We start from the raw sequence: 12,180 nt of genomic DNA, 5'->3' as shown, positions 1-12,180 counted from the left end.
TTACGCACACATGGCAACAAACCTTCAAGTCTATTTTTGAATGCAGTCCTCGAATTGTGCTATAATGACGTCAAGTTTCATTACGTTTGAAGCTCGTCTTTCGATATGTTTACTTGCCATGACGCTAACGTATGTTGCACTCAACGAAGATACCGAAAAAAATAATAGGTGCCATTATAGCCTGCTACAAGCCCTACACTACACAGTGATAATGATTGCTGGTTTGTTCGTGTTGAAGGTTACAAAGAAAAATGTATATGTCAATTTAAATTTAGTTTACACCCCAAAAACAAAAAACATCTATGAGAGACCCCATAGCTCGCGCACGTCGAATTTTTTTGTATGTGAGGAAAGATTTTGCCAGCATGCAATTGTAGACAAGTCCACGGAGTGTAATCATGGAATTATCATAGAGAATTTTCAAAGTATTTTCGGTCCCAGTTATCCATCGGTACCACATCTCCCCTACACAGAATGGCACGCCGACGGCACATTTAAAACTGTGCCAAATCTCTTCCATCAGATGTACACCATCCATTTTACAAAAGATCATGAAACTGTCTGGAAACTGGAGTTTACGCTCTCTTGACCCATAAAGACGTATCCATGTACAAAGAGTTACTGCAGGTAAATCATAGACGTCGTTTCGATGGGTTTACAAACATGTGTAGAGCGCTACACCTGCACGAGCATGGGTGCATATTGGAGTCTGCATATTCGACTATGCGTAACTGATTAGCCTACTCCTATATCAACAGGTGCTAAAACAAAGAAGGCCAGACTTGAATCCGACAACACTTATGCACGACTTTGAATCCTCAGCGATTCGAGCATTCTCGGAAGTATTTCCGAACATTAAAATCACGGGCTGCCTATTTCATTTGAGCCAAAATGTGCAGAGAAAGGTCCAGGAATTAGGTTTGAAAACTGAGTATCAATCTAATTCCGGTTTCTCCGCTCAGGTAAGCGTTCATTTTGGCTACGGCGTCAACGCTAAGTGTAAAACGGGATGATTACTTTCAGGTGAAGTGCTTGACGGCCCTTGCTTTTGTGCCCGAGTGCGACGTCAAACAGTGCTTCGAAATATTGACTTCTTCCAACTCGGGCTGGCCAAGTTTTGCCGAAGACTTGGCTAATTATTTCAGGGATACATATATAGGTAGGCTATATTACCAGATGCAATGTTTTTTATTGTTGCGGATTGGATTGGCCACATCGAAATTCTTGCTGATCTGGAATATTTTGTATTGCGTCATCAGGTTTGAATCAGTGTAAGATAGTATAGCATTTTTGGTGTGTTGAGATGTCTAAAACTATGGGGTAGAATCGAAGACTACTCTAACGATGTTCATATTGTTATTATTGTATCTTCACGACCTTGTTGTTATATCTTAACCACCTAAATCTTTATAATTACCACCCGTCAGACTAGATTATGTCTGCGATGCGTTTATATACCAACAAGACTAATCGATTCGCACATTAAGTCATCAATAGCGGCGCAGAAATTTGTTCGCGATTCGCTTTCGCCGCTTTGTGACCAAGTCATTATTCACATATCAGCATACTGAATTGAATAAAATAATCTATCCAACTCTATATTTTAATATATAACTTTACTGGCATATGTTTATGCGTGTAGAGACGTAAACGCGAACTGGCAATTGTACGTACTAACGTACATAGATTTAACCCAATTAATCTACTACAATTTAAAACATTGCCTGATTGCAAAAAAGCACACCTCTCCCCCTTTTGATTCACCCCTGAAGATTGATGACACTTTTGCGAATTGTCCATCAATAACGTCTTTTCATTACCACTTATATCAAACATTGATAGTACGGATCTGCTTCGCGAATATATGAAGTATTCAACTCATTATTGTTTCTGCCTTAGGTATCACGAATGATCAACAACGCAGTAATAGGCGGCCGCTGTTCCCACCCAGCATTTGGAATGTGCGACAACGCACCATCGGTGGCATGCACCGAACCAACAATTCTGTTGAAGGCTGGCATCACGGCTTCCGCGTTCTAGTTGGGGGATGTCACGTAACCATTTGGAAATTTTTAGAGTGTATCAAATGAGTATAAACAATGGAAGATGTATATGTGTACTTGGTTTCAACTTGAATATACACATATTTTTGAAGGATGGATGTCATGCAAAATCGAGTGCAGCTGTTACAAACTTCGACAGGCCAGGCAACGCCTAAAAAAAAGAAAAAATACGTCGACATTACCGACAAATTGAAGCGGCTTTGTGATGCAGCGTGGTCAACCGATATGACTACAGATTTTCTGCCAAGAGTGGCATACAATCTAAGTGAATAAATAGATAATAGCGATCACCACATATTTAGCATCCTTTCTGATGAAGAAACGTCAAGTCTGTGTTGGTGATCACCGCTGTACCTATTTATCCTCTGGATGTTTCATTTTAGCATGCCACAGACAAGTAATAAAATGCAAATAACCTGGAACATGATTTATTATAATTTTGGAACTAGAGTTTCTGGGCTTACAGTAAATTCAGAACTTCTCAGTCTCTCATTTTTGCTAGCCTTAGAAGCTTTATAACAGTAGGAAAGGAGCGACAAGGAAATATAGCGTGACTATATGCAAGATAGCGTAATGGTTGGCTGTCAGTTGTCAGGTTGCTGAGTAAAACGGCAGCCTACTGATAAAATATTCTGCGATTGTAACAGGTAGAATTATCATGCAGGCATGTCATGCATATGTAGGTACAGATCGCGTGTATGTGCATCACGGCGTTGCCACATTCGGTGTCAATTCTCAGGTATAATTTTCCCGACAACGTCCGTCTCAGTAAGTTAGATTCTCGACATTGGCAATTCTCGGTAATGTCCATTCTCGGTAATGTCCGTTCTCGGTATTGTCCATATTCTCGGTAATGGCCATTCTCGGTGGTGTCAATTCTCGGTAATGTCCATTCTCTGCTGTGTCAATTCTCGGTAATGTCCTTTCTCTGTTGTGTCAATTCTCGGTAATGTCCATTCTCTGTGGTGTCAATTCTCGGTAATGTCCATTCTCTGTGGTGTCAATTCTCGGTTGTGTCCATTCTCTGTGGTGTCAATTCTCGGTAATGTCCATTCTCGGTGGTGTCAATTCTCGGTAATGTCCATTCTCTGTGGTGTCAATTCTCGGTAATGTCCATTCTCTGTGGTGTCAATTCTCGGTTGTGTCCATTCTCTGTGGTGTCAATTCTCGGTAATGTCCATTCTCTGTGGTGTCCATTCTCTGTAATGTTCATTCTCGGTAATAGCGTTCTCGGTAATGGTTTTCTCGGTATTGGTATAGAACCCCTGGAATGTTGATATCTTCCGGCACCGTGATCGATGGAACGGGACCATTTTGGGTAGTAAATTACACAAAATCCACATTTTAGTCTTTGCTTTCCTGCTGCGGTTCTGGTTCGCATTTCTTCATGTCGGAATCCGGATTTCTTTCGGGTCGAAAGAGGAGTTCGAAGACTAGGCCTACCTGTACAGATCGACATGGTTGGTGTTTGATCGCCACCCGCACCCATACTTGGACAATTTGATCAGTCCAAGCCTAATTAGACCAATTACGGTTAAGTGAAGGTAATCTAATTCCATTCTAATTTGTGATTGCTATTTTTGCTCTAATTCCAATCTAATGTGTGAAATGTTGCCATGGTCTTATTCTAATTCAAAACTAATTGGGAAAAGACTGTAGTTTATCATTCTAATTATAGTCTAATTTGTAAAGCTGCAATTCTAATTGTAACAAATTCTGGAAAAAATGAATTTTTACAATATTAAGGTTATTTGAATTAGGAAAAACTGTTGAGCTATAATTCAATTCAATTTTAATTTACAATGCCTCTTTGCTCTAATTTTAATTTTAATCTAATTTGGAAGAATTAGGCCTAGAATCAGATCATCAACTAACTACTGATTTTTGAGCAGTTCTAGTTTTAGTTGGTAGTTCTGAATTTTGAAAAGTCCATAGTTTGTAGTCTATCCCTATATAAAAAAAAATTCAAAATATTGGAAATTCAATGCTCCGTGTTCTCAAGAAATCGACGACGCAAAGGGTGATACCTGATGCGGGACAGATTTACCATTGCAGCCAGAGTTTAACTCGATGAGCATACAGAGAAACTATGCTTCCTGCATTACAATCTACCTCTACTGGACTGATCTGCAATTCTGTATCACGTTTTGCTTTTTGGGTTAAACCAAATTTCAATGAATGTGCACAATTCAGCAATAGTTATTATTAATTTCAGTTTTCTCATATATTGCTCAGCTGTCTGTGGCATGTACAAGGGCCATTTGCCTAATATACAATATTATGGGCGAAATGGTTCTCTGCTCCTTCCATATTAATATCGGCCTATGATATCTGTTATCGGCAGGGTTGCCATCGACATCGACCCAAAAATAAGGACAGTCGAAAAATTAGATTAGCATTAATAAGCGTTTGTGTACATATACGTTGTATTTATACGAGTCGTGGCATATCACGTTCCAGAAACAACATGCTCCAACAACTTCTTGTTAGCATAAAATGCTTCATGGACCTCACGACAGCTCATGTCTAAGTTCACCTTCACTCAGGGCCGAAACAGCACTTCGTAAGTCCCCTTTAACAACACGTTGGTCTGTACAATATGATTTAGATAAATTTATCAATGATTTAGAGCAGTGATTCCCAAAGTGGGCGCCAGCGCCCCCCTGGGGGCGTTGGCGAGCGTCAAGGGGGCGCTGGACATGAAATGGGCGATTGGCGGGGCGCTGGCTATGCAAGTGGGCGTTAAGGGGGCGCTGAGAACAAATGAGGGGTATAGCATTGGACCGCAACTGCTTTATAATGCGGGAAATAATGATAAATAAATCAGGCCAATCGCAGTAAAAGAATTAAATATCGATTCAGTCAGGGCAGTTTACGGTCGATCCCGGCGTAGGTGTTTTCAATACCGACCCGTAAATGTGCCGGAAAAGTCTGTTGTTAGTTGACAATGCTAATCCTGTCCGTCAATCGACAGATTTGGCAATCAGCTGTACCAGAAAGCCCATTATTATCTGACAATGCTAATCCTGTCCGTCAATGGACATATCCGGCAGTCGGCTGAATCCCAGAAAGCGTGTTACATTTACTTTCAACCAGGCGTAGGGACGTTTATTGCTGTCGTTGAATCAGATTGCTACTATGAGTTCCGCGAAACGGAAATGTAGACAATACAGCTCGAGCTACCTTCGGTATGGGTTTATTCCTGCGCCCGATTCGGAGCTTCAGCCTATGTGTTTGCTATGCAATAAAGTTTTCTCGAATGAAGCAATGAAACCTTCAAGACTTTCGGAACATTTATCAAAAATCCACCCAGATAAAGCAGCCAAAGATTCATCATAGCATGCGCAACCGATGGTGCTCCATCCATGGTCGGTCGTTATCGTGGCTTCAACGCCTTTCTAAAGGCAGCGAATCCCCGTGTACTCACACTTCACTGTGTAATTCATCGGCAGCATTTGGTGGCAAAAAATTTAAGCGTTCGTCTCCACCACGCCATGAATACTGTTATTAAAGCAGTGAATAAAATTAAAGCTCACGCCCTGAACACGCGCTTATTCAAACAACTATATGCAATGACAATGACGAAGTATTTGAACGTTTGTTGCTGCACACCGAGGTGCGATGGCTTTCCAAGGGAAACTGCCTTGCGCGATTTTACTCGCTGTTCCAATCTGTAGTGGAATTTTTGCAGAGCTGCGACCCAGGGCTTGCGCATGACGTTCTGGTTTCGAGAAACGACATCGCTTACCTGACGGACGTATTCTCCAAATTTAATGACTTGAATTTATCTCTTCAAGGTAATGAGATAAATCTTATCAAGGCAAAGTCGGAGCTGTCCGGGTTCAGAAATAGGCTCGTGTTGCATCAGCGAAATTTAGCACGACGTGAATTCTTCCAGTTTTCAAGCCTGCAAGAGCTTGATACCAGTACCGCCGGCATACCCGATATTGACGTCGAAGTATACAGGACTCATCTTGAAAAACTGCATGAGGACATGGTAATTCGATTTACGGACATCTTCCAGTTAGAAATTCCTGACTGGATACTAAATCCATTCTGCGACATATCCGAACACGGAATTCTTGAGGAGAAGCTTATTACATTACAGAATGATTTTGAGCTCAAACCGAAGTTCAATACATCATCATATCAATCGTTCTGGCTACAGAGGAAAATTAAAGAGAAATACCCAGAGATTTGGAATCGGGTGAAACTTTTCTTCATTACCTTCCCTAGCTCATATTTGGTAGAGCGTGCTTTCAGTGCCGTGACAACGCTTCTGACTGACAAAAGGAACCGACTGGACATAGTTCGACGTGGTGATTTGAGATTGTTTTTATCCAAAGTGAAACCCGATATCACGAGGTTGATGGCAATGCACCAGGCTCATCCATCGCATTAGTTGAAATATATACATGATCCTTTGTCTTATATGGTCAATCCGAACATACAATCCGAACATACACAAGATACAGTGATTTATGCAACACCGTTTAGCGGAGATGGGGTACCGATGAATCCCTGGGACCGAAAATACTTGAAAAATTATCGATGATAATTTCATGCATACACTCCGTGAACTTGTCTACAATTTCGACGTGCGCTACTTATAGGGTCTCTGACAGATGTTTTTGTTTTAGGGGATGCAAACAAAATTTCGATCGGCGAATACATTTTTCTTTGTAACCTTCAACACGAGCAAACCAGCAATCATTTTTATTGTGAAGTGCAGATCTTAGATCAGGCTATATAATGACACATATTATTTTATTCAATACCTTTCTTGAGTAGATTTTTTTTGATTCATGTATAAAAATCATAGGGTGGGGACCGATGATACAAAGCTAAATCAAGCAAAATAATCAAGCATGCTAATCATGCAACAACTGAAACATGCTTACATACAGAAACCCTTTATGTAATAATTGCATATGATGTTTAATCGCTATAACGAGGTATTTGAAAGTCACAATGTCGATTTCCGGGCAGAGGTGGTCAAAGTAGTCAAGATAGCTACTCAAGTAGAAGTAGAAGTAGCGACGAAAAAAATCTACTCAAGTACAAGTAGAAGTACTTCTTTCATAAGCAACCTAAAACTACTTGAAGTAGAAGTAGATTTGACTGACTTTAAAAGTACTCAAGTAAGTAAGTAGTTGTGAAAACGATTCTGATTGGATGGATTATAAAAAGGTGCAAATTGAGCTATGTGATAGGTGACGAGCTTGATTCATTTTGATGCATACCAGCAGGTATCCAATTTTTGATAGCATAAGCATTCGTCCACATCATGGGATGAAAATGATAGTAGGCCTATTGATAAGGAAATACAATGCTAATCCTCTGTTTTCTCGAACAGCACGTTTTGGAATATAGCATGGTATGGCGCCATCCCCCATATTATAAGGCCCGTAGTTTAGTCGAAGAGCAATACGGAGAAGTTGTATAGGATACGGTGTAAACACTTTGCGCTATTAGTAAACGTTAATAAAAAATATGGTGGACCGTAAAATGCCATATTGTGTAGCTTTATTTCCAGAAATTAAAGGCATTACTGCACTTGCTTTTATACTTCAACATGTATACGCTATCCGGACAAAAGAACTGATATTAATTATAACTCAAAGTAGATGATACTGGGAATTGAAAGTGAAATATATAAATACTACTTCTAAAAGCAGAATATGTATTTCATGTTTTTAGTCCAGAGAGTTTCAAAGGTGGTAAGCTAAAACAGCTCTAAAACTAAAAAAGAAAGTAAAAGTCCACTCTTCCAGATTAGGACACACCATGGACATATATGCTAGATTACGATATGACAAGAAAATGCAAGATTGCGAAACATCAGTTTCAAACGTTATGATGAGCCATATACTTTGAATAATTATTTCATATGGGCGAAGGGCGACAATGTGGTGTGAACGGAACCACCCCAACCTTCCACCTAAATCATATTCACCGATACTTTCGTGAAATCATACTGGTCACTCCATATCCACTGCGCACGAAGCGCGACGAAAATTCTGTGCTTTACTAAACTTTTATGAAAACTAAATGTTAATACTCCGTGAAAACAGCTTCGAAATTCCTCAGGCTATCTTCCCGATTGGAAGATTGAACTACTTCTACTTGACAAACTGGAAATAGCGAAAAGTAAGTAAGTAGATTACAAAATATTAAGCAGTAGAAGTGGCGAAAATCAGATCTACTTGAGTAAGTACCAGAAGTAGAGGAAAACTACTGATTACTTCGAAAAAGTAGAAGTACTTCGTTACTGACCACCTCTGTTTACGGGCAATATGTATGTACCTACAAATTTATAAGTTCGAGCCTAAATCGAAACGCGATTTTATGGCATCAGTTGAGTTTATATTAATTCTATTTTGGACGGTTGCGACCAAACATTCTTTTTATGGCTTGCTGTAGCTTAGATTATATTACACAACAAGAAATGTTGTCACACCTGAGTTTTTGAGAGTATGTCTCATAGGTCCCCGGATCGTGTGCCTTCGGAACTACCGGGTGCGGGCCGATGATACGACTCGAGTCAGGTCATGACTTGGGTCATCCCAACACTGATGATTTGTAGCTTTACTTTTTAACCCAAGTGTCCAAGTTTTTTGTTCAGTGCGCAATAAATGCTGCCTTCCCTACAGCTTATTCTGCTTTAAACTAACCAGCAAAAACCTGACACTGCTTTTTACTGCTACGATGACGTCCGCTGTGTTAGGTTGGGTACAGCCGAAAGTTGTACATTACTCACTGCCCTAGCGAAGCTATTGCACCACTTCGAAGTCAAATCAAGTGGTGCGTACGCCACGGGAGTTCCTGTCATTCATGATGTCATAAAATCTGGACGCCAGAGCATAATTTTAGAATATTATGCAACTCATATACCAGAGAGAAATAATCGAAGTTCTGTAGTTGCTGGAAATAAGACAAAATAAGGACGCAAGTCGAAAATAAGGATATTTCTTAGAAATAAGGACAGTCGAGTTTTCTAAGACGTGACCCTTCAAAATAAGGACAAATCTTAGAAATAAGGACGGTATGGCAACCCTGGTTATCGGCCTTGTGAGTGTGTCAATAATCAGTATCGGCCTGCAAAAATAAATATCGGTCGGCCTCTAGTTTGCACAACACTGCCAGAATACTTGCTCCCACCTTGAGACTCCCAACAGGCCTGGTCCTGTCAGCCACATCCAAGTTCTTCTACGTCTCATTATTCGTCATTAATTAGCAGAGCTTCAACCGTACACAGAATCAGACATGGGGTAATCGCGATTAGTAATCGTAATCGATTACGACGATTACAGCATTTTGAAGTAATCGTAATCGCAATCGATTACATTCGAAAAAAATCCGAAGTAATCGTAATCGTAATCGACTACTTCCCATATCTAATCGATTTGTTTGTGAAAGAACGATTACTTTCTGTTTGTACAAGGACTATGACATAAACTGAATATTCGTGAACAAGAATGAGATAATATACTACGTTAGCGTAAGCACAAACGTCTGTTTTCAAACGCCACTGACTCATTATTACGTCAGAAGTATTAGCTCCGCTCGTCATTGCGTAACAAGTATCCACACATAGTAAACAGACATGCGATGGACATTGTAGTGTGATTGTAAGAACACCTCCCGTGGTGTATATCAGGTTATCAATACACTACAGAAGCCGCTACCTCGCAGCTAGATATTGATCACCACTCTGCCTATAGTTTCGAATAGTAACTTATGTATTAATGTTTGGTTGTGCTTAGTTAAACGCAGTTTACCATTGCTGCTTGGCGAGCAGGAGGCCTACGTACGCACGTGCACCTGACGAAGATTCGGAATTTTGTACTCGTCGAATAAGACATTGCAGTTTCCACAACGAAGCATTACAAATAAACAGCTGCTGATATATATCATAACCGAGCCGTGCTTAGCCGTTTCTCGTAACAGCAGCTCGCTGTATATGTATTAAGTTGAAGGCAGAATTTTTATGTTAACCATATCTTATTCTCATATAACTACTTGAAACGGGCGTCAATCGTTATTTCACAGTTCGTTACTTAGCATTTGGACCTGCCGCCATAACCATCCGCTTATATAGCCTGACATGTTAGCGTGGGTTGTAGCTAGAATCAGCAATTCAGCCAAAACAGCAATTCCCCAGTCCAACCGTTGGTCAATTTTCAAAAGTGAATTTCGTCAATAATATTGGTAATTGCATTATATTACTATTCATTTATAACCTCTCTGAGCCCCGAGTGTCAGATTTACCTGTAAAGCTGGGGCACGTAATTCATATTCATAGCATCTGGTATGTTGTTATAATTACTGTATGTTGTTAATTCGCGACCTCCAGTCCGTTGTATAATCACAAGATATTGTACTCGCCCAAACGTAGCAGACTAAAAGAATATCTTTTGTGAGACGCACACACAAATTGTCATGGCTTTATTCTTTTGTGGATGCGCCGGGTGACATTTGCATTGTGGGCCCAGATTGGAAGGACAGGAGTTATTAGTCCCGCCCACTCAGCGCGGCTATTGACAATAAAATATCCTAAGTTTCGGCCAAGGTATTTCTTTGGTATCACATCCCGTGGAGTTGCGTGTTGGCCGAAACTGCATATGCGTTTTGGTGTGTTGTGGGATCGTGGCGCGGTAATGACCGGCTGCGAAATGCCTGTTCCCATAAAATATAGCCTATGTATGTTTTTTCTTGAGGGGAAGAGGTATGCATTTCAAACCCAGCTATGTACTGGAGCAGGGGTCACCAACTGTTTTGAAACAAAAGCTACTTCTTGTGTAGTGTGTACTGATTATTGCGACGACCGACGGGTTACCTCGTACTCCCGTCGTTTAGCCATGCTCAGTTGGATTTCTTCACTTAGAGCAGTGGTTCCCAACGTGGGCGATATCGCCCCCCAGGGGGCGATTTGACGGTTTAGGGGGGGGGGCGAAAACGGACGAAGGGGGCTATAGGGGGGCGAAAACGGACGAAGCGGGCGATAGGGGGCGAAAACAACGAAGGGAGCGATAGGGGTGATGGTGCTTTAAAACGGCTATATTGGAGTCGGGACCGTAACTATTGCATCCCGAACCCCCAATTGGGGTGGGGAGCCCGAAATCGAAGGAAGCCCAAAATTATTTGGTGAATTAATATGAATGATAGAGTAATTTTTTAGAAATTCATGCGACTTTCTCAGAAATTTTTCGCTCTGAGCGCGATTTAATATTTTCATTTATTTTGATGTTGGGGGCCCCGTCACCCAATAAAAATACGTATGATTTAAAATGGGAGACTTCGGCGTCGGTCATTGTTGCGCCGCGACGCACCAAGACGTATGAAGTTAGAGGCCATGTAACATGCGACTCCGAGAAGTGTGCCAGAACGATCAGAAGCGAGAAGACCTTGGCCGAAAAGGAATGCCCTTGTGCTGACCGAAAACTTCGATATGTATACAATACATATACGTTTAATTGTCCACAGGCGCCTCAATGGCTGGCGTCGAATGTTCCTGTCCTGGCGACCTTAACGCTACAGGACAAATGCCATCCCGCAAGGAAAAAATTACTTGCCAGTAAAGAAATACCAATATGAAATCCTGTGCGTCGTTTAGTTTGGTACGTTTTGACGGTTTGCATATATCTTCTGACATAGCAGATATAGGAGGTCATGAAATAGCATCATGTAAAGAAGTCAATATAACAATGATTCCGCCCGAAGATGTTTAATTATTATTTAGGGGCCCTACCTTTTCCAACATACCACATCCACCATATTTACCGATTCTAACATGAATTATATAAATTTGTCGCGCTTCACGCGTTTTGGCGAAATACGGTGACTCACCAAACAGTACAGGGAATAGGGTATAGCTGATATGCAGCGACAAAAAGCCCACTGGCTGAGGGGGGTCAGGGATCTGGGGCCAAATATCAACGTTTCTTTTTGGGGGGGGCTGACGAAGTGCTGTTTTTCGGTTCCCAATATTTGGGGGGCGATGATCGGTGCGGAGCTTCAAAAGGGGGCGATGAGTCGAAAAAGGTTGGGAACCGCTGACTGAGAGTAAGACAATCAGAGCACTGGGCCGGGTTTCCGCCCCTTACCAAGAAAAAAA

The 12,180-nt window shown here is 41.1% G+C and overlaps 2 protein-coding genes across 4 annotated transcripts in view; both read left to right on the top strand.

Moving 5' to 3' along the window:
• Positions 1-12,180, top strand: part of LOC145448434 (Golgi-resident adenosine 3',5'-bisphosphate 3'-phosphatase-like) — a 253,019-nt gene that overhangs the window by 63,773 nt on the left and 177,066 nt on the right. The gene's annotated exons all lie outside the window — the stretch shown is intronic.
• LOC145448627 (uncharacterized) lies at positions 248-2,485 on the top strand. 3 transcript variants are annotated; one of them, XM_080327072.1, is made up of 4 exons: positions 248-627; positions 759-962; positions 1,024-1,159; positions 2,156-2,485. In XM_080327072.1, the coding sequence occupies exons 1-4, from the start codon at positions 607-609 to the stop codon at positions 2,254-2,256; spliced, it is 462 nt and encodes a 153-aa protein (XP_080183198.1). In that variant the 5' UTR covers positions 248-606; the 3' UTR covers positions 2,257-2,485. The 3 variants fall into 3 exon arrangements, with proteins under 3 accessions (XP_080183198.1, XP_080183196.1, XP_080183197.1); XM_080327070.1 differs by lacking the exon at positions 2,156-2,485 and adding an exon at positions 1,900-2,129 and having other exon boundaries at positions 260-627; XM_080327071.1 differs by lacking the exons at positions 248-627; positions 2,156-2,485 and adding an exon at positions 1,900-2,127 and having other exon boundaries at positions 645-962.

Source organism: Botryllus schlosseri, chromosome 10 (assembly GCF_051294905.1).
Source record: "Botryllus schlosseri isolate E-star chromosome 10, Bs_hap1, whole genome shotgun sequence".
Taxonomy (NCBI): domain Eukaryota; kingdom Metazoa; phylum Chordata; class Ascidiacea; order Stolidobranchia; family Styelidae; genus Botryllus; species Botryllus schlosseri.
The sequence above is the reverse complement of the archived record's forward strand: the minus strand, read 5'-3'. Positions and strand labels throughout refer to the sequence as shown.

What these genes read in the sequence shown, in the direction of transcription:
- LOC145448627 (XM_080327070.1), top strand. Translation starts at nt 607, where the DNA reads ATGTACAAAGAGTTACTGCAG. An exon ending in TGTACAAAGAGTTACTGCAG is followed by an intron (nt 628 to 758) that starts GTAAATCATAGA and finishes CTATATCAACAG; the next exon opens with GTGCTAAAACAAAGAAGGCC. An exon ending in ATTCCGGTTTCTCCGCTCAG is followed by an intron (nt 963 to 1,023) that starts GTAAGCGTTCAT and finishes GATTACTTTCAG; the next exon opens with GTGAAGTGCTTGACGGCCCT.